Source organism: Lampetra fluviatilis, chromosome 3 (assembly GCF_964198595.1).
Source record: "Lampetra fluviatilis chromosome 3, kcLamFluv1.1, whole genome shotgun sequence".
Lineage (NCBI taxonomy): Eukaryota > Metazoa > Chordata > Hyperoartia > Petromyzontiformes > Petromyzontidae > Lampetra > Lampetra fluviatilis.
Genome location: NC_136277.1, coordinates 24,267,836 through 24,290,657, shown reverse-complemented (window position 1 = coordinate 24,290,657; position 22,822 = coordinate 24,267,836). Strand labels below are relative to the sequence as shown.

Below are 22,822 nucleotides of genomic sequence, written 5' to 3'. Positions count from 1 at the left end.
CACACAGACAGAGCAGAACCTAAGACCGACAAAAAACGAGTGTAGACAGAAAAAATTACACTAAATATACAGGCAGAGAGAGAGAACAAAAAACCCAGAGAGAGAGAAAAAAGGTAAACTTGGAACTTCCCCGTAGAAGTGGTGTAATAGTTTTTCTGCAAACGTCGTTTGTGCCACGATGACATTTCGGAGGAGTACGACGACATTAAAAGTGTCGCTCACTGCTGACAGGTGTCAAGCGAGTTTATAGATCGGTGTTGTGTAATTGTTTACATAAATATTCCTCAAAGCCACAATCACCTTACTTTTCTGAGCAGCCAAGATGGTGTAACTTAACTTGAGCATGTTCTCTCATTCGTGTGTTCCCTTTTTTGGTCACTATAATGGACATGCATCCAATTCATATGTCAAAGCATGAAGTATGTTCTGGTTAAATACAATATTTTTTTAGGCACATTAATATGCTGATTTGCATTATCAAGTTAAATTTTCCAAAATCACGTTTTTCATACATTTTATCCTCATTTGCCTTAAATAACTCCGTTGGGTATACCAACATTAATATATGTCCCAGTTGTATCCGTCCAACATTTATATTCAAAATTTTGTAGCAAATTGTTTTAGACTACTATTCTTTAGCTGTTATATCATGAGGACAACTTTGCAACATTCTTTATTATATTTTTTATATAGGTTCCTGTTGTTCCTTTACATATGTTATTTTAAATGATAAATCAATATCCAGTACAGTACCATTTGTACATTATGAAAAGGCATTTGACTCGGTGAAAATCATACAAGCACTCACAAAACAAGGCCTGAATAAAATATATTTAGGTAAAAACTCTTCACAAGGAAGGAACAAAGAGACACGCTTTCTCAAAAGTTATTCATAGTAACATTAGAAGAGCTTTTCCAAAATCCTAATTTTGCTAAATTAATGCAAACACGTACATGGATTTTTTTTTATCATCTCACATTTGTTGATGACAGACACACCACGGAGTGTCTTAACAATTTAATAACAAACTTCATTGAAAAAAATCACCCCCAATCATCACTAATATGGGATGTTATTGAAGAATCAAATTGTTTCCTTGAAGACCTTGATTCACCAGCTTGCATTGATCCAAATCAAGGGGTGGAACCGCTCCGGCCCTTAATTGTTGGAGTATATTCCCGTTATCAGAGGATCATTACGGATCCTAAGATCCCCTTCTCCTCCAACCTGCACTGACGAGCATGATGAAGTTCAAACAACCCCCCAATGTCCGACACACGCGTGTGGAGCCGTCATCCAGCAGTGGATAGACAATGGGCTGCACAAATGTGTTGGAGACTCGGCAGACACATGACCAGTGAATCATAATTTGGGGCAAAGCCCTGGGAAAATATTAGTTTCGACTCAGACATGCTTGGTCAGCGAGTCATCTTCGAGGACAAAAGCCCTGGGCAATGATTGACCGGCAAGGAATGTGGACCAGGGGATATAAAGGGGAGAAAGGAGAGGGGAGTTCTGGGTGCGGAGTGCTGAATCCTTGCGCGTGTTACCTGCCGTATGACCGTGGACCTCACCGGTGGGTAGGCCTTGGCAAGGTAAGGTAAATTACCTTTTTTACCGGGTAAAAGGGTAAAGGTAAAGGGTAGGGTAAAGGTAGCTCAGAAGAATTACCCGGTAGGGTAAAGGTAGCGCGAAGTATTACCCGGTAAATACGGTGCCTTGTTTACCGCTAAAAGCTCCGTGGCGCAGTCCGTGGTTTACATTTTAAATTGCGATGCGTGATGTCGAACCAGATGGAGACGGTCCACGTTCTTGAGGTCGAGGTACTAGAGGACGAGGATGCCAGCAACGGCATTTTTGGGGTCGCTGCGAACAGCAATCGAAAGAGGCAGCGGCATGCGTTCCCGTGGGAGCACACGCACGATTGGATGGAGGGTGATCCCCGTGTGCAGCAAGGGAAATGGTTTTCTACGCAACACGAACGCGTCGGGGTGGAAAGCCCACCTCAAGAAGCACAACGTGCTCGCCCCAGGCGGCAGCGAGGTCGGGACGTCGGCGTTGGCGAGCTGCCTAATGCAGCAAACGCTGAGCCGGCCAGCAATCCCGGATCGCCTCCTGGTAAAGTGTGAGAACGCGGTGGTTGATTTTGTTATCCGAGGTGCAATCTCTTTGCGAGCCGCCGGCAGCGACAAGTTCAAGACCTTGGTCAACACATTGACGCAGGGATACGAGGGCCCGGTCGACCCGCACACTTGTTGATGAGATCGCCATCGACCAAGACGACTGGGACGAGGAGGTTATGGAGGATGGTGTCGTCGACAGCCTTAACGCCCGATTCGAGAGTATTCTACATGAGTAAAGCGCTCTACCTAGCATTTACCGTTATAACCCTTTTTCACGTGTTGTACCAAGGTAAGGTAATTTACCCTTTTTACCGTGTAAAGGTAAAGGGTAAAGCGGTAGTGGAGCGGGTAACGCTACAAACGTGGCGACTCCAACTCGATTGCCGCTCACGGCCAACACCAGTGACCATTATCTGAACCAGTCCTGGGCCTCCCCTAAGTCGACTCAGTCTCAAATGAGTACCTGGTACGGTGTGCAAACATCGCCACTAGGGAGACAAAGGCGGCCGAACGTGGTGTTGGTCACCCACCCCCTCGTATTCCGTGCCGGCCATCATAAGTGACCGCGAACAGCACTTGCCCCAACAGTCAGTTCAAGTTATACGGGGGGTCTTTGTATGAACCCATCAAACTGAGTTTAGAAGCTTGAACAACATCAGAACATCAACAGCAGAAGTGGCTGCATCATCATCAGCATCAACAATTATCAGAATCAACATCATAACAATGATAACATTCATAATTAGTTATCAATAGCAGGAGCAGAATCAATCACCAACACAATCATCATTATGGCATAGTCTTTGTTTTCAAAGTACTTTTATTTTTTTTCCAGCCAGACAGGATCATAGTGAGAAAGCGAATTACTTCAGAAGGGGTTGGGGCGAGTATTTATCAAAGGGCTCATTGCAGACACACAACGTTCATGAGAGACGCCTTCACCTGAGCACGTACGGTGTTTGTGTGCGTGTGTGCGGTGTTTGTGTGCGTGTGCGCGGTGTTTGTGTGCGTGTGCGCGGTGTTTGTGTGCGTGCGTGCGGTGTTTGTGTGCGTGTGTGCGGTGTTTGTGTGCGTGCGTGCGGTGTTTGTGTGCGTGTGTGCGGTGTTTGTGTGCGTGTGTGCGGTGTTTGTGTGCGCGCGTGCGGTGTTTGTGTGCGCGCGTGCGGTGTTTGTGTGCGTGTGTGCGGTGTTTGTGTGCGTGCGAGCGGGGTTTGTGTGCGTGCGTGCGGTGTTTGTGTGCGTGCGTGCGGTGTTTGTGTGCGTGTGTGCGGTGTTTGTGTGCGTGTGTGCGGTGTTTGTGTGCGTGTGTGCGGTGTTTGTGTGCGTGTGTGTGCGGAGCGGTGGCGCAGCAGTTCGCGGATTGCGCTTCGAATTATTCCGTCGACTCGAGTTCGATTCCCGCTCACGACCAAATAGCAGTGGCGAACATCTTTATCGGATCCTGGGGTCTCCCTTAGGACGCTCAGCCTTAAGTGAATACCCCATGATCGTGTGCCATGGGAGCATCAACAGGCGATGTCTCAATACGTTTTAATAAAATCTTAACGCGCAAAGTTGTATGTTGTATGTACGTGTCATCTTCTTGGTTCTTTCGGTAAAGTCACGTTGAAGGGAAATAATAAAATAATAAAAATAAAACATAATAAAATACAATTCTCCCGACGTTTCGGCCACAACGCAGGCAGCCGTCCTCAGGTGAAGAACAGGTCTGTCGGAAAGACAGCGTCTGAATGAACACCACCAAGCTTGGCAGCGTATATTTAAGCTGGGTTAGGGGAGGAAGGGCGCCTTGACAAAGGAAGTTGCATATCAACAGAGGAATTTAGCATATTTATGGCAAATGCAGATATGGGATTAATCACTACTTGTGGAATGCGTAGGAGGTGGGGGGGGGTCTCAAAGTCATATTATGTGTCAGACAATAATAACTCCGATACGAATGCATCTGCTATCACTGTCGTGGCCGCGACGCTACGAGCCCCATTTTAGCAGAAACATCGCCGTGGTCAGCAGAGGCAGGGTGAGGCTTTGCAAGAGGGGGTCAGACAAGCCCCGTGCAGATCCGCTGTTGCAGTTGTCAAATTTGCAGCAAACGGATGTATTTTCGCACGTATCCTCGCAACCTTTTCCTGAAGGGAGCAAGCGGGGAAATATGTCACGTGTTAGCAGGGACGGTGGGGATCGAGATGGCCGGGCAACTGTTGAAACACGAGAAGAGAAGAGGGAACAAAAAGGTGAGGTCCGTTTCAAGTTACCTCTGGTCCACACAGTAGGGAGCGGCACTCCCACTCGCCCAGCCACAGCGAGCAATGTTCGTTGAATGACAGTCGAACCGACGGTTTGAATTGTCAATGCTGGAATTTATCCAAATTAAGCGCAGAACCAAATTTTAATGTGATGGGGTTTTTTTTTCTCGTGCAACGATGACTGGGCTGAGTCTAAAGCACTCCACTCGAGAACCCGGTTAATCACAGGCAGCTGCCTGGTCAACTCTCTGACCTCTGAGCCAGCGGACCACCCCGGCACACAGTGGGAGACCAATTGCGGTCTAGCGACTCGCGAGCTCTCAGGTCTCATGAGCAACGTGTCTCACACTCTCACGACGGCACTCACGGGATGTCCACGCACTTAGCAAACTTTTAGAATCTGCACACTGGAAAAAAAACTAAAAAGACTCTAGCGTGCCTAACAATTCCCTATCACGTGGTATTTGTGTAACACCACCAGCACTCACTGCAGGAAGTTATTTGTAGATAAAGTTATTGTTGAGCCAGTGGTCGATATTCCACATTACTATGTCAGAAGCTGGTCTTTATGTAGGACAAGCATTAGTAAATTCTTGTAAAGAAGTGCTCTACTTTTTGGATCTGCTTTAGAGGGATGATCAACTGAGTAATCTCCCAAGCAGGATTTAAGCTTGCAACTTGACGTATTCAGGCATGTGTCATGCATGTAGTAATCGATTAAAATAAATTCATGCTCACAATACATGCCATGTATATACGAATATATGCAAACTAGGGGTTGTTCGGGGGCGCCTATGGCTCAACCATTTACGGCCTTCGGCCAGGAAAGTCACAAAAAAAATTAACACGAACGACGTATTCACGCAAGCACCCGATGTTCGTTTTGAAGTTTTAAAATGAAACATCTCTGAATTGTATTATGTTTTGAATTTGATAATTGTATTTCTTCATTAAAAGCTTATATCATTTTACATCTGGAAGACTTCATTGAAAACGACATTTCGTGTGAATTTTCTCTCGTCGTTAAGTAGATGGCCTTGCTGGGGGTTCGGTTCAATTACATCATACTAGAATTACCTAAACTTTATAAAGATACATTTTTTTGTGGTGATGTTGTTAGTGGTAATGGTGGCATTATCAAAGGCAGTGAGACAAAGGTGGCTAGGCATGCTGGCGTCAACACTGTGTGTGGCCCATGAGGAGGAGGTCAGCCAGGAAGAGAGACCCCGGGCTCGCTACTCACTTGTTCCGTTGAAATCCGTGATGCAGTTGTAGGCCTTGTCAGCTGGACACTCAATTGGTTTCGAATTCTTGCATTGATCGACGCCATTACACTCATGACATTTCAAAGCATGGCCTGAGAACAGACAGGACAGAAACGATGCCATTTTACAAAGCGTCTACTTGCAACGACATCTCAAGACATGTTACGGCAGTGGAGTGACCCTCGTTGTGTAAACATAGTAAATGGCGCGAGACAAATGAGAGGCTCTTGTGCAGTAGGAACGGTAATTAAGACATTGAGTTAGGAGGCAGTCAGACATAGAGAACAAGAGGGAGGTCTTCAGCCTGGGCTTGAACAGAAAGCCAGAATGAGCAGTGAAGAAGACCAGGAGGCGAGAGTTGCAGACCGTAAGGCCAGCACAGGAGAAGCAGCGACCTCCCATTGAGTGGAGGTTTCCTGGGGGATTCGATACAAACGCTTGGTTTTCTGAAGCGAAGAGCGCATGAAGCGAGATGAGAGGGGAGAGATAGCCAGGGGCGAGTCCGTGGAGGATGTTGAAGGCAGTCGATGCAATATCGTATTTCATGAAGGAATTAATTACAATATGCATCAGGTTCATGTGATATCGTTTACGAATTTGGGTTAAAACCATGGCAGCTGCATCTCAGATCATCTTGAGTTCGGATATGATGTATTTGAGAGACTGTAGAGGAAAGAGTTCCAATTGTAAGGATGTGAAGAAGGCATGGGATCAGGAAGTCAGTGAATATCGAGAGATGTTGCACAGATGGAAGCAGGAGGTCATGCAGAGTTGAGCGATGTGGGAGAAGGAAAGTTCAGGATGAGTGGTTGTCACTAAGGACATGGACAAACTTTGTTAATTGTCACGTGCGAATGTTGAGCTGTAGTTCACAACATTCTGGTGAAGACACCCCGTGCATTTGTACTCCCAACGCCGTGCTCTCCTCATCCAGCAGTGGATTGACACGAGGGCTGTGCACGTGCGTGGACCGCACACACGGGCGGGGTCTCATGATGGAAACCACTGGTTAAATTTCCACAAAGCGGTACCTATTTTCTCGACCCCAATCCACACGAGTTTTCAGAAGTAACAGAATCCTGTAAAAAACTAATAACGTTACAGCCATTCATGAATCCACTGCTGTATGAAAGTCTCGCTCCCTACGCTACGTCCATCACGCAGGGTGTTGTTGTCTTTACCATACTTCACCACCTTGGTCATTGCGGGTTGGTCAAGCTTTGCTTTGGGGGGCATCCAGGACTGGTTCAAATAATACTCGCGAATGATCTTAGCTGTGGCCGGGAATTAACTTTCCTCGGGTTGTCAGGCTCAATAGAGTGTGCTAACCACTGCACCACCGCTCCTCGCGATCCTTCTATAGTATAACAGCGACTGACAACATTTCAGAACCATGGGGGCCCCCACTGTCAACAGCACAATAAAACATCTGGAATTTTGTGGGGGGGGGGGAATAAAAACAAATGGTATCTGCAAGACTTCCACGGGCCACTTCCCACGACGGTGTCGCAGACCACGAGTCGTGAATTCGCCTGCCGCATTCAATGCCGTACACTCAGACGTCGACAATTGGCATTCGGCTCCTGAACACATTGCTGACCCTTCGCAAGAACAAATCAGAAGAAAGAAGACGCGATTTTCAGAGCGCTAACAAACCGCCCACTGTTAAATCACCGTGTGTTCATGTCATACGGGACTCGCGTTACGCTCACTAGACACTAATGGACGGCACGGATGGCACTCAAAGGAGCTTTGGGGACGTTGAAATGGCGTGAATCGGTCCATCATCCATTGCGCTACCATTATTCGAACAGCGGCGTACAACCGCAATGACCTAACGGTGCACAGCAGATGTTATAGGCTGCCCCCGGGGCTACATTGTCACCAGATGGCAGTGCAACACATTCTATTGTTGTCTCGTACTATGCTCCATGCTCCCCACCTTCACGAACCCGCAGTGCCCAGCACGGCGAGGTACGGTCAAAGACTCGCACGAGGCGGGGAGGCCATCATCCAGGAATGGATTGACGAAGCCTGCATTGACAACGCACCTGAGGTGAGCAGGAAGGTGAACAGGCAGGTGAGGAGAATGAGTAGGTGAGGAGTGACCTCCATCACGGCGACCTGGAGAGACGATGACGAGGAGTACGGAAGAGACGTGGGGAGGGTGGACCACCAAAGAGGAGATGGAGCGAGTGGAGAGCGGAGCCCCACTCTCTCTTTATTTATAGGGAGGCAATTCTGTCTGTGTTGGGACTGCGGTGGGACCTGCCCCTATGAAAATCCCGAGACGACCGCACAAGAAAATGTGTGCTTGCAGATTAGGTCCAGACGCAACCACAGTGGAGTTTTCGGATTATATTTAGCGTGTTTTTGTGAGATCAAAGATAGCGCCTTCTCATAGCAACGTCGCCATCATCATCATAATCATCGTCGCCGCCATTAAAAACAGCAGTTGCAGGTTCAATTTGTAATCTGTTGCAACCCCAAAAAATGCGAAAGAGGAATATAAATAAGAATAAGAAACAGCTTCTTCATCATTATCATCATGACAATGTTCATTTACCTATGGAAATCCTCTTGAGTACGCATACATAAGAATGTCATCAGCAGCAGCAACAGTCCCAGCAGCAAGAAAAATATCATCAGCAGCGTAGCGGTATCATAATCATTGATGTACTTTTTCCAGGAAAGCTTCATTACAGTATCATGCCTCTTTCCATCATCATCATCAGCAGCAGCAGTCCCAGCTTTAACAATATCTTCATCTCCATAATATCTTTTTTTGGGGGTAAAATCCCGTAAATATAAACGTGTCGTTAAACCCGCCACCACCCGACACAGCCAATTAGTAAGGTTTACAACGTAAACATAATGTGTCAATTCGTTACTAGTACAGCACACCCGTGTGTTGGAGAGCAAACCTACAACATTTACTAGTAACGAATTGGCATGTTCTGTTTACGTGACAAACCTTACTAATTGGCTGTGTCGGGTGGTGGCGGGTTTAACGACACTTTTATATTTACAAAATCTAACAAGAAAGAAAACCTCTACTATTGATGATATTGATCGCGAAAGGCTACGTGTTAAACTGAATATCTTCATCTGCATCATCATCATTATGATCATCAGCCAGGATTACTTTACGATACAGAACCACTGATTGAAAAGTTGAACCGAATTTTGTTCATACAAGGAAAGAGGGCAGCCCTCATCTTCACTGGCTTTCCTGAACCAGTGTTGGAAATGGCACATTCCTATGGCGGGAAACGACCACTGCTTGTTTACGTCCCACAGAGTGGTGTGTTGTATGTGTTGGGTTATGAAATTTTGAAAAAAATAATAAAAAATAATAATTTTCCGAAAAATGCGCAAATCGCATTAATTATGTGAATGTGTGTATCGATATGCATAAATTATGATAATGTAAGTAATTATATGCATAAATTATGATAATCACGGAGATAATCGTAGTAATTTATGCGGATGCTTGCGACTATGTTAATATGTGCAGTTATGATAATTAGGCTTAGTTTCGTTTATCCAGAGTTATATCAATCAGGATAACACGATTATCATTGATTAAACATTTACCGATCATCCTAGTGTGTGTTATGATATTTTAGGTCTCCAGTTTCAGATCTCATCACAGGATACAGTTCTCAAGAATAAGACAGTTTTGCATGGACTTGGAAGGAACACTCGATATGCTTCTGTGATAACAATTTTATTCTAACAAGCATGTGACATTCTATCATGCAGGTCAAACATGCGTCAATAATTCATGAGCAAGATTATGCAATGAACTAATATGAATGACAAAAACTTATGCATTTGCGAGATTATGCAATTACGAAATTGAATGACTAAAAACACTTCTAACCTCTACCTTTCACCAGGCATCTCATTAGTTCCCCCATGTATCGATCACAATCGGCGACTGACCGAGTTTGAAAACAAGCATGACACACTTCATTTTGCGGTAGTAAAAGCACTTATTGTACCCCGAAAGCGAAGCATATTTCAATCGATTCGTTGGCAAGATTAAATCTGGTAACGGAATGTTTGAGTCAATGGTGGGTGAGGGCGTGTGTGGTGGTGTGAGAGCGAATCTGGCTCTGTTTTAATTAATTCTTTGGCGAGACTCTGACAAAGAAACCGGTTTGACAAGATATTCTCTGTGCGCTTCCTTGAGTCTGTGTGTGGAGAGCGATACGACCGATTAGGAGATTCCTCTGTCCGTGCGAGTTGCAGCCGAGACTTTCTCCGCTGCGAGGTGAGCGGCGGCGCTTGGCGGCGCTCGTTCTGAAGGTTTTGACTCTCTTTCTCCACTGCTCGATTGATTTTGCACGACGCTCGCCGTCGTGTTGCGCGATGATTCCGTCCTCGCTGCTGGACGTCTTGTGGTGCTCACTGGGTGTTGGTGTGCATCAAACACACTGCGCATTCGATAGCTCTTGCTCTCTCTTGGTGGCAGCCCCCGGCTTCTCCACTGCTGGACGATTGTTGAGTCGGCACGATGCTCGCCGTCGCTCTGGACGTATAGTCTGTTCTCACTGGCCGTTGGTCGGTGTGCGCCTCAAACACACGGCGCATGCGTTGGCGCTGTCCTCCTCCTCAGAGCCGTTCAATCAGGCTTTCTCTACTGCTTCGCGCTTTCTGCTTTGCTCGCTTGGCGATCTCCGCCTTTCCTGCGGGTTGTTCGCTGGTCATCACTCTGACGAGGAGCGATGCTTCGTTTGTTGCAGGGTGGACGTCGGTGTCTGTGTTGGCTCGGGAGTGGTAGCTGGAGTCTCCGTCAGCTTCACTCGCAGCTCGGCGACTCAGGGTAGCGATTCTTCTCAGGTGGTGCAGACCTCGGCTTGTTGCTGCACGTCGCTACCCCGCAAACCTCGTCATTCTGGATGACGAAAAACTTCTTCGTTGGCGGTGACGAGAGGAGGTGGAACCGACGCCCCGTGACGGTCTGTGGTGGGGCTGAAGCCCCGGAGACGAGATGGTGGGTGGATTTTGCCTTTGCTTATATCGGGAAAGTCCACTAGTGTTCCCGAGTCTGTTCAAAGGCTGTGTCATATAACTTTTCTCTTTGTTCGTGTGCGTTGTGGGCGTGTTCGTATGTTCGTTTATTAGCTTTGAAGACACAGCTGTGTAATTATTCTGGAAGGAGGGGTGGGGGCCTCGCGACGGCGCCACCTAAGTTATCCATTAACCAGACTGACGATTGCGTTCGCATCGAGTTATATAAAAAAAATATTCTAATCCATGTTTTTGTTTCTGAATAATATTTGTCGTGAAAACCTACACGTTAAGCGAGCTTAATTATTCCCTCCCTTGCTCGGGGATCATATCTTTTGTCTCACACAGCTTAAGTTGTTTTGGTTTGGAAGTTGAAATGTGCTTAGTTCCATTATGCCCAAGTTATGCCGAAACCGTGTTCCTGATGTTTCATCATGACCCGATCTCCCATGGAAATGTTATTTGCTCGCGTGTGCAAATCCTGCTGTCCGTGTTGGAACGCCCTGCACGTGTTTTATTTATTAATTTCCTTTCTCGAGTCGTTGCCCGCGCGCTACGATCTTTATGGGGCCATTTCCTGGCTTTGTGCCTGCGTGTGGAGATCCTCTTCGGGAAAACAAAGACGGCCGTGTTGCTCGCTTCTCATGGGGTGTTGCGTTTGGTTAATTATGAGAGACTTCTCCGCCCTTAGCTCCTCTAGGAGATCCACTTTAATTCCGTACTTATTATTTGACTTCTTGTGATTATTTAATCTGATATCCCGGCTAGGAATTTTTGTTTTGGAGCGACCCAAGCCATAATTATTATTTGATGCTTCGGCCCGGCCGTGTCGAACTACCAAGTGTACATAATGTCCGTATGGAATTTAACAATGGTGGGTCGCGACCCTGGTGACTGTAGTCTGGTTTCCAATTGGAGTGAGGATAGATACTGTTTGCTTAATCTTCATGGCTAAGTTGGTAACTTGTTTATCTAACATGGTTCAAAACCCGTCTGTGCTTTTTGTCGTCAATGTTGTTTCCTTTGTTAAGAATATAATTATATATTTCGTGGCCTGGTTTTGTATTTATCAAAGGGTTTTTTTTTGTAAGGCTTTTTAACGAAAGGATGTCATCCTGACCCTCCGCCTGCCATTCCCCCCTCCCTTGTTCCTCTTGTGTGAAATTAGGGGAGTTTTTATGGCCTTTATTGCCCTCTTTCATGCCCTCTAGCCCTTTGAGGTGAGGTATGCGCGCATCTGTGGAAGTGTGGGGGCGTGTTCGTTCCACGTTGCCCCGTGTCTATTAAAAAAAATAATTATATATGTTGGCAGAATAATTCTTAAAAAAAAATAATATTAAAAAAAATAAAAAGGGGGTATATACACAACAGGTGACACATTTTAGCGACCTCAAAGAATGATGGTGATGAAGATTATAATAGGGCTGAGTGGCACCCAACCGGGAATCGAATTCATGGATTTTTCCACTGAGTGGAGGTGCTGGGTAGGTCTGGGCATTTCAGTTTCCTCGAACATGAAGCAAAACATTTTACCGCTTAAAATAATTGGCCGAACGAATGAATGCGCAGAGGGGCTATGGAAAAATCATGCACAATATGTCCGATCTCGTCAGATCTCTAAAGCCAAGCTGGGACGAATCTGCATAGTGCTTGGATGAGCGACCACCATACTTTAAACCGGTGTTGTAGTTTTTTTCAGAGCTAAACAAAAAAAAACTATGTTTTAGTTTACCAGGTAAGGTCACTGAGCTATTTAGCTATTTTTCTAGAAGCGACCTAAGCCACAATTGATAGCTCAACGAAGTGGCCCATCATGTGGACATTTATAGCAGCCAAATGCTCTAAACGCATGTTTCTAAATGTGGAGGTGAAAACCAGACCACCCGGATAAAAATTCACACGATCACGGGGTGAGAGACACCGCAGACTCCAAATATACAGGCGTTAGGGTCGGGATCGAACACACGACCTCCTGTATACCAGGCAACGGAGTTAACATCTCGCTTCCAGGGCTACGTTGTTGGAAGCAGAGGGCGTTGAAGCGAAATACACCGTCGTACTGTACTTATGTGCTGTGAAAAAGGGCCATTGGCCCAAACGTCGCCCATTAAAGTTGGTGTTTTGGACTGCACAGGACTATTTATGCTCGATGCACTGACCAGCGTGGTAACGTACAGGATGGTCAAATCACTCGCATTGGCCCATGGTGTGGGGAGGGCCTCCTATAGCAGTGGAGCTGTGGATTGACAAAATGACTCGAAATATTTTTTTTGCCATTATTATTTGACGCCAACAGTCCGAAGGCATGCAGACCAAGTTTTAAGCATCACTGGAATGAAATCGGAGTGAGACTGACAGAGAGGATGGCATTACCGATTGACGCCCGCCTCCCCGCTCCCTGTGAGCGGGCGGGGCGCGACGTCCACCCCCTCCACTCCCCCCTCCTCACTGGCGGAGGAGGGGGGGGCACGTGCCCCCTCCAATGATCCCATCGAAATCCCTAATTTCGATCGGATCATTGGGGTTTAATAGTAAAAAAATCGGCATTTTGCGACACCCACTGCCACTGTGTAGCATATTATTATGTGCCAGGGACTCTATGAGATGATAGGACAATAGTCCATAATTGGCAATAAGTAACGGCAAAGCAGTTATGAGTGACTCACAGAATTATGGGCAGTTGCGTATACAGTACACGACTTCCCTGAAGGCATCAACACCTTCAGCGAGCACGATGCCGATCACACAACGCGGTTCGAATTCCACCCTCGATCGATGGCTGCGCCATCGCCGCACACGCGTCGAATAAAAAGCAAGGGACAAGTCCTTACTTACTAACAACTCCTCTATCATTTTTCATTGCTGGAGGGGTTGCCCCCCCCTACCTGAAAATCCTGGCTCCGCCATTGCCCCTCCTCCTCGTCGGCCGCCTCTCGCCGGGCCCCCGCCGATCGAGTGATCGGCCCCCCTGCACCAGCGCCCTCTCTGAGGGACATAGCCAAGTGGCTGGCTCACCACCACCCGGGGTGATCTCGCACACGCCCACGTGCACCACCACTAATACGAAGGCGGCTGCGTGCATGCGCGCGCCCCTTCAGGTGCTCGTTTTACTGGTAGGAACGAAGTGGACCAGACCACCAATAGATTATACTGGTAGGAACGAAGTGGACCAGACCACCAATAAATTAATGTGTCCGTCCGTCCGTCCGTGTATCAACATTGCCCCCTACTGCAAACACTTGGCATGACCCTGTCCGACAAGATGGCCGCCCGCTCCCCCTGCGATCTGTAAATTAAACAAGATGGCCGTCGCTTCCGGCGCATCACGGCAAAACTTTAAACTTCACTTCAAAATTACTTTACTGAAACGCAGCACGTTTATTTAAAAAATTACTTTACTGAAACGCAGCACGTTTTTTTAACACAGAGACAAGAAACATTTATTAACACAGAGACGAGATACATTTAATCGCCTTATTTGTGCACAAAAAGCACGGCGTGAGGCCTAGTGCGGCAGGCTTCGCGAGGCCTAGTGCGGCAGGCTTATTAACACAAAGATGAAACGCAGCACGTTTATTTAAAAAAAAAATTACTTTACTGAAACGCAGCACGTTTTTTTAACACGGAGACAAGCAACATTTATTAACACAGAGACGAGATACATTTAATCGCCTTATTTGTGCACGAAAAGCACGGCGCGAGGCCTAGTGCGGCAGGCTTCGCGAGGCCTAGTGCGGCAGGCTTATTAACACAGAGACGAGATACATTTAATCGCCTTATTTGTGCACGAAAAGCGCGGCTTCGCGAGGCCTAGTGCAGAGGCTTCGCGAGGCCTAGTGCAGAAGGCTTCGCTAAGTCTACTGCAGAGAAGGCTTCGCGAGGCCTAGTGCAGTAGGCTTCGCGAGGCCTAGTGCGGCAGGCTTCGCGAGGCCTAGTGCGGGAGGCTTATTAACACAGAGACGAGATACATTTAATCGCCTTATTTGTGCACGATAATTGTTTCTTTAACTCCTCTATACCCGGTCGATATCCCTGTACCGGTACTAAGTATTATTCCTACCAGCCCACCCCGCAGGGTCCTGTTACTGGTAGGAATGAAGTGGACCAGACCACCAATAGATTAATGTGTCCGTCCGTCCGTCCGTCCGTGTATCAACATCGCCCCCTACTGCAAACACTTGGCATGACCCTGTCCGACATGATGGCCACCCGCTCCCCCTGCGATCTGTCAACTAAACAAGATGGCCGTCGCTTCCGGCGCCTCACGGCGAAACTTTAAACTTCGCTTCAAAATTACTTTACTGAAACGCAGCACGTTTTTAAAAAAAATTACTTTACTGAAACGCAGCACGTTTTTTTAACACAGAGACAAGAAACATTTATTAACACAGAGACGAGATACATTTAATCGCCTTATTTGTGCACGAAAAGCACGGCGCGAGGCCTAGTGCGGCAGGCTTCGCGAGGCCTAGTGCGGCAGGCTTATTAACACAGAGACGAGATACATTTAATCGCCTTATTTGTGCACGAAAAGCGCGGCTTCGCGAGGCCTACTGCAGAGGCTTCGCGAGGCCTAGTGCAGAAGGCTTCGCTAAGTCTACTGCAGAGAAGGCTTCGCGAGGCCTAGTGCAGTAGGCTTCACGAGGCCTAGTGCGGCAGGCTTCGCGAGGCCTAGTGCGGGAGGCTTATTAACAAAGAGACGAGATACATTTAATCGCCTTATTTGTGCACGAAAAGCGCGGCTTCGCGAGGCCTACTGCAGAGGCTTCGCGAGGCCTAGTGCGGCAGGCTTCGCGAGGCCTAGTGCAGAAGGTGGTGGTGGGTGGTGGTGGTGGGGGGTGGTGGGAGGGGTGGTGTTGAGGGTGGTGTTGGGGGGTCTTTAAATCTCACAGCGTTTCTTGTCAAAACAAACACTTTTAATTAACGTTACACTAGAATACAGTAAAAAATTTTCTTTAACTCCTCTATACCCGGTCGATATCCCTGTACCGGTACTAAGTATTATTCCTACCAGCCCACCCCGCAGGGTCCTGTTACTGGTAGGAACGAAGTGGACCAGACCACCAATAGATTAATGTGTCCGTCCGTCCGTCCGTGTATCAACATCGCCCCCTACTGCAAACACTTGGCATGACCCTGTCCGACAAGATGGCCGCCCGCTCCCCCTGCGATCTGTGAATTAAACAAGATGGCCGTCGCTTCCGGCGCCTCACGGCGAAACTTTAAACTTCGCTTCAAATTTACTTTACTGAAACGCAGCACGTTTTTTTAACACATAGACAAGATACATTTATTAACACAGAGACGAGATACATTTAATCGCCTTATTTGTGCACGAAAAGCATGGCGCGAGGCCTAGTGTGGCAGGCTTCGCGAGGCCTAGTGCGGCAGGCTTTGCGAGGCCTACTGCAGAGAAGGCTTCACAAGGCCTACTGCAGGGAAGGCTTCGCGAGGCCTACTGCAGAGAAGGCTTCGCGAGGCCTAGTGCAGAAGGCTTCGCTAGGTCTACTGCAGAGGCTTCGCGAGGCCTAGTGCAGCAGGCTTCGCGAGGCCTAGTGCGGCAGGCTTCGCGAGGCCTACTGCAGAGAAGGCTTCGCGAGGCCTAGTGCAGAAGGCTTCGCGAGGTCTACTGCAGGAGGCTTCGCGAGGCCTAGTGCGGCAGGCTTCGCGAGGCCTACTGCAGAGAAGGCATCGCGAGGCCTAGTGCAGAAGGCTTCGCTAGGTCTACTGCAGAGAAGGCTTCGCGAGGCCTACTGCAGAGAAGGCATCGCGAGGCCTACTGCAGAGAAGGCTTCGCGAGGCCTACTGCAGAGAAGGCTTCGCGAGGCCTAGTGCGGAAGGCTTCGTGAGTCTGCCAAGACGTCTGTGCCACCAATCCCGGTGTGCCATTTTAGGCTGAGTCGACCTAGGGGAGGACACGAGGATCGCGGTGACGCGGGGTCGCAGCCGTGATAAATCCACTGCTGGATGAACGCCAACCCCAAGCCGTCGCCCCCCCCCCACGCCCTTATCCTGCTGCGATGTAATAATCCACCTATTATTGATCGACTGACTATGGGCGAACTCATTTATTCTGGTGGGTGAACAGTGGCGGGGAGGGGTGGAGGAGGAATTGATGATAAAAACAAACTTGCACCATCGCTACAGCTGCCGCGACGAGAGATGTGGGAGGAGAAGCGGCGACCGCTGCCTTGCAGGTGAGAGGTTCGTGTGTGTGTGCGCGTGTGTGTGCGTGTGTGTATATGTGTGAGTGTGTGTGTGCGTGTGTGAGTGTGTGTGTGCGTGTGTATGCGCGTGTGTGTGCGTGTCTGTGTGTGCGTGTGTGCGTGCGTGTGTGTATATGTGTGAGTGTGTGTGTGCGTGTGTGTTTGCGTGCGTGTGTGTGCGTGTGTGTGCGCGTGTGTGTGCGTGTCTGTGTGTGCGTGCGTGTGTGTATATGTGTGACTGTGTGCGTGTGTGTGTGCGTGCGTGTGTGCGTGTCCGGCCCATTCGAGCGGCGTGATGAATGGGCGCTATTGGGCTTCGGATCGTTATTCACGGCGAACTGGAAGCGTAGCAACACAACTTCATTACGTGTGTGTGTGCGTGTGCGTGCGTGCATGTGTGTGTGCGTGTGTGTGTGCGTGCGTGTGTGTGTGCGTGCGTGTGCGTGCGTGTGCGTGCGTGTGTGTATGTGCGTGTGTGTGTGTGTGCGCGTGTGTGTGCGGTCGATATCCCTGTACCGGTATTAGTATTATTCCTACCAGCCCACCCCGCAGGGTCCTGTTCTAGGAAAGCCACACTGAACGGAAGTACAATTTTTTTAGGAGGGTCCTGCATTGGGTTTTTAGTTTGAGATATTTTCAGCTAATTCATGATGAGTGTTTGTTTAACGTGTGGGATCAAACCGGAGCACCTGCAGAAAAGCCACGCGTGCGAGGGGTCAACGCTCGATCTCCATACAGATAATACCAGTCATAATCAACGTTTTTGGGTTTAGATCGCGATATTTATAAATGTGTCGTAACCCTCCAAAAAAGTGTCACGTTGACAAAAGACAAATAGTTCACTGCTTTAGCCCACCGGTGTGTTGAAGCGTGAAACCACAACATTTACAATTTGAGTACGACGGGCAATTGCCCGATGATGCTGGATGCAATCACCAGCGAAACGTCGCACTCAAATTGTAAATGTTGTGGTTTCACGCTTCAACACACCGGTGGGCTAAAGTAGTGAACTATTTGTCTTTTGTCAACGTGACAATTTTTTTGCTGATTGGCCGTGTCGGGTGGTGGAGGGTTACAACACATTTATAAATAACGCGATCTAAACCCAAAAACGTTGATTATGAATAATATTGGTCGCGAAAGCCTACGTGTTAAACAGATAATACCAGATTGAGATTCGCCCATTTGCTGTATTGCCTTCTCCTGACAAGCCAGGATATGGCACCTCCTCGACGCCCACGGGAAGGGAGTTTAACAACATTTGTTCGATCCACTAATCCAGTCACCAGTGATCGGGCTGAGACCATTCACTCGCTACACTTGAAAGAACTCTGTTTAAATCACGGGTGGTTGATTAAAATCGTCTGGCGATGGCCACCTGGGCAGTCCGGCCCGCACCTCCGGTTAGCACGGTTGGCTTACGTACGGTGGGAAATACGTTCAACATGCATAACCTCGTAATCGCGGACTTGCAGTTAGGAGGTGGTTCAAATGCGTTTTTTTCCCCATGCAAACGTCCCCATGCAAACGTCGGGAAACTTTTCAATGTTGCGAGGTCACACTAACCTTTAAATGCCAAAGTAGCGCATATATAATGTATAAATAAAAAAAGTTAAGAAAGGAAAACATATAAAAGCCACAACATTGAACGATGAGTCAGCCATTAGTTCTTTACTGTTGGCGTAGTGTTTTCCAATACACTGACGAGGCTACCCTGTTTGTTCAATAAAAGTGTTCCGTTACAAATGATTAACAATTCAATGTGTGCCAGCAACATTCTAATACTTTACTTTTAATGTACATGATTTTGTGTAGTAATACATTATGATTTTTGAAGGGTTTGTTAATCAATAGCCACTGTTAGGTAACGATTCGTATGCCAATAAAAAAAAACTGGGAATCTGATTATATTTTTTAAAACATTTAACTCCCAAACCGCACGTGAATTATTATTTGATTCATCGTCTTGGTTCTTTCGGTAAAGTCACGTAGAAGGGAAATAATAAAATAATAAAAAGAAAATATAATAAAATAATTGTCACGACGTTTCGGCCACAACGCAAGCAACCGTCCTCAGGTGAAGAACAGGTCTGTCGGATAGACAGCGTCCATTCACCTGAGGACGTCTGCTTGCATTGTGGCCGAAACGTCGTGAGAATATTTTTGTATGTTTTATTTTTATTATTTTATTATTTCCCTTCAACGTGACTTTACCGAAAGAACCAAGAAGATGAATCCCTGCAGTCACGAAATTTTTAAATCGAAATTTATTATTTGATTCTTTCGGTAAAGTCACGTATAAAGAGTAAATAATACATTAAATAATAGCAGTCACGAAAGCTCCAAATTAAGTTCGCAGATTAATTCTCAGAGGCCCCATGGGGTAAAGTGCGGTCTCCAACTGTAATTATTCACTCCGTCTCTCTGGCATGTCGATGTATGTGCTATATGTGCTATATGAAGAATGGCTATTTCTGAAAAGTCACATATATTATGTTTTCCTTTACAGGTCGGTGTGGTTGACAAATGTGTTGATTTGCTGTGTAATTAAGTGATGGTGTCCAATAGGGTTGTTAAAAGTGGGGTTTATTTGCATTATTGGTAACCCCATGGAAAATAAACGGTTACCGGTTTGCTGCATAACATCGAAACGTTTGGACCAATAAACAAAAACGTTTACATATTTCCCCGAGTGTCTCCGTGTTCTGCTCGATGACGCTGTTTCTCCATTAGTTCTTAGGGTGAGGATCCACATCTTCAGAGATAAGAATCCTTGCGCAGTTCACCAGCAATTGAAATGCCCTGTCCTAAGGTGTGTTGAAGTTTGTCGATACCACGCATCTTTCAGTGAAAAGATTAGCAACGCGATGTCGATATTTTTATGTTATTTGTACCATCTACATATTCTTGGTTCTTTCGGTAAAGTCACGTCGAAGGGAAATAATAAAATAATATAAATACAAAACAATAAAAATTCTCACGACGTTTAATATTAATATTATATTATTATTTCCCTTCTACGTGACTTTACCGAAAGAACCAAGAATATGAATCCCTGTAGTCACGAAAGCTTTAAATCAAAATTTGTACCATCTACGTTTACAATTGTTTCGTGCGATGGAAAACCGATGTTTTTGTGCATTTCACGCGAAGTGAATTGTGCGTTCTGTTTAATCGGCAAGCTGAACAACCCGCAGAGTAATCTTTGTGCACAGCTTCAAGTTCCGCCGTCTGGCACGTGCCAGCCCTGGGCCACGACGCCGTTCGTCCGTCCTCACTCGTGCCCTCTCCAAACGCCGATCTGCGCACCCTGCGATCATAGCGACCTCTACCGATCCAACACAACTCAACAACGCAGTCGTCAATAACGCCGCCTTAAATAGGGTCAAATGCGTACAAAGGGCGACGTTTCGGCTAATTTGCCCTTCTGCATAGCACACCAAATACCTTATCTACCGACAGAGAATGGTGTTCTGTGCACAGTGAGAGCGGGCGGCGGTGGTGATGAAGACTGCTGCCGCTTCTTCTTGGTTCTTTCGGTAAAGTCACGTAGAAGGGAAATAATAAAATAATAAAAATAAAACATAATAAAATAATTCTCACGACGTTTCGGCCACAACGCAAGCAGCCGTCCTCAGGTGAAGAACAGGTCTGTCGGAAAGACAGCGTCTGAATGAAACACCACCAGGCTTGGAGCGTATATTTAAGCTGGGTTGCAGGGGGAAGAGCGCCTTGACAAAATAATTTGCATATCAAGAGGAATTTAGCATATTTATGGGAAATGCAGATATGGGATTAGTCATTACTTGTGGAATACATAGGAGGTGGGCGGGGGGTTTCAAAGTCATAATATGCCCGTGCATTATGCCGCTGTTGACGATAATGCTTCTGCTTAAATATACGCTGCCAAGCTTGGTGGTTTTCATTCTGACGCTGTCTTTCCGACAGACCTGTTCTTCACCTGAGGACGGCTGCTTGCGTTGTGGCCGAAACGTCGTGAGAATTTTATTTTATTGTTTCATTTTTATTATTTTATTATTATTTCCCTTCTACGTGACTTTACCGAAAGAACCAAGAAGATGAATCCCTGCAGTCACGAAAGCTTTAAATCGAAAGATAATGCTTCTGTTGCTGCTGTTGTTTCTGCTGATGATGCCGATGGTTCCGCTGTTGTCGATAGTGCCGATGTCACTGCCGATGACGTGCCGTTGCTGCCACTGATGATGATCCTCCTGATGGCAATGCTGTTGCTACTCATGATGGCCATAACTCAATATACGTTATTACCTCACACGCTCTGTGCCCCCCCCACCACCACGTGCGTTATCTTCAAGTACGAATACAATGTTTTTCAACCCTATTCAACTTGAGTTCATTCAGCACAAGCCTGCCACGAGCCTTCCTATCGTTAGAACTCTGGGATACCCTCCCATGCCACACTTAGTAAAATATTTACTTTAAGATGTTTTTTGTTCATATTTTAGTTTTTTGTTTGTTGCGGTTGCACCCGATTCAAGAGCCGAATGGCTCACAGGGCTATACCTAATACATGAACTTGAAATTGAACCCGACATATCCGACAAATGGACTCCATCGTATTAATATTTTTATTCATCCCTGGCAGTGGTGCCAAATGAGTAATTGGCAGCAGTAGGCAGGCACGAGAAAACATCTGGGGGAAATGTACAAACTCCGCAGAAAAATGGGCCCGACTTAAACTCACGGGTCCTTCTTGCTGTGAATCCACAGTCGTTACCACGACGCCACACTGCCGTCCAACGTACTCAAATCCTTCTCTAACACACGGGTCATGAAAACTCCATTAAAATATGCCAAAAGGCATAACGCTCTAAGCTGTTGGGGAACGTTTCAGCGAGCACGGCACACTTCCTGTTTTAACACTGTAAAGTTGAGAGACGAAGGCCCTATCAACAACATCGATCGTGGGGGGGGATGCGGGCTGGAAAAAAACTGCCAAACTGATCCGTCAAATTTGGTGGATTAACAGATGTTGAGTTTGATATTTGTGCGTTTCCCGCATCTCCGATTCCCACGGTTGGCTACAAAAGAAGTTCAACATGCATACGTTGCATCATTAGCCGAGTTAATAATGCTCCAGGTTGGCTAACATTTATTTTAAGTGCTGGCCTCAACCTTACCAAGTGGGTGTGGGAACGTGCCTCATGACACCAGTAGCAGGTGGTATCTGATGCCGTCTCGAGCCTCAACTTGGCTTCATTCTCCAATAGATCTTATCCCAACAGAATATAAGGCTAAATGATGACTATTTGTGCATGTCAGCGTTAATCCATATCTAGTGTATAAACATAAGTGCGTGTGTATTTGTACATGCATGTGAGTACACGTTCTCACCTGCTTAATGGAATAAACTTGACACGTGTACACGAGTCCACGTGTGAAGCTGTACATTGTAACCGCATGTCTGTGTGCATGTGCGTTACGTATTCTGTCCATGCGTGTGAGAAGCGATAACATCGTGGTTATTGCTCAGCGCTATGAACCCAGCGATCAGAGTTCGATTCCTGCACACGGCCAAGATCAGTGATGAATATCTGAAATGGTCCTGGGGCTCCCCTAGGTCGACTCCGCCATAAAGAAGTACCTGGCGCAGTGTGTATGCATGAGCACTGGAGAGACAAAGACAGCCGAGTGTAGTGTAAGCCATACTAGCCTCATGTGCACCGTGTTGGCCTCGATAGACATTCGCTGACAGCACTTGCTCCAACAGTCTGTTAAGGATCTTTGCGTGATTGTGTATGTATGTGTAACGCCATGAACACACGGTGTACTTACCTGCACTAGCGGGCATACGTCAGTAGGGGGTGATATGTGGGCCACCGAGGTCCCCCAGACCCCAAGAGGGTGGCTGGGAGAATATTCTAGGATCCCCTGGAACACTCTGGAAGGGAGGCGTGGCCAGGGGCAGAGAGACCCGAGGAAG

The 22,822-nt window shown here is 47.0% G+C and overlaps 1 protein-coding gene across 1 annotated transcript; it reads right to left on the bottom strand.

Moving 5' to 3' along the window:
* Nucleotides 1-3,987: 3,987 nt before the first annotated feature.
* On the bottom strand, nucleotides 3,988-8,016 carry LOC144949362 (ly-6/neurotoxin-like protein 1). Its single transcript, XM_078879355.1, has 3 exons — nucleotides 7,687-8,016; nucleotides 5,614-5,727; nucleotides 3,988-4,253 (listed from the first exon to the last, which is right to left on the bottom strand). The coding sequence occupies exons 1-3, from the start codon at nucleotides 7,748-7,750 to the stop codon at nucleotides 4,096-4,098; spliced, it is 336 nt and encodes a 111-aa protein (XP_078735481.1). The 5' UTR covers nucleotides 7,751-8,016; the 3' UTR covers nucleotides 3,988-4,095.
* Nucleotides 8,017-22,822: the final 14,806 nt, after the last annotated feature.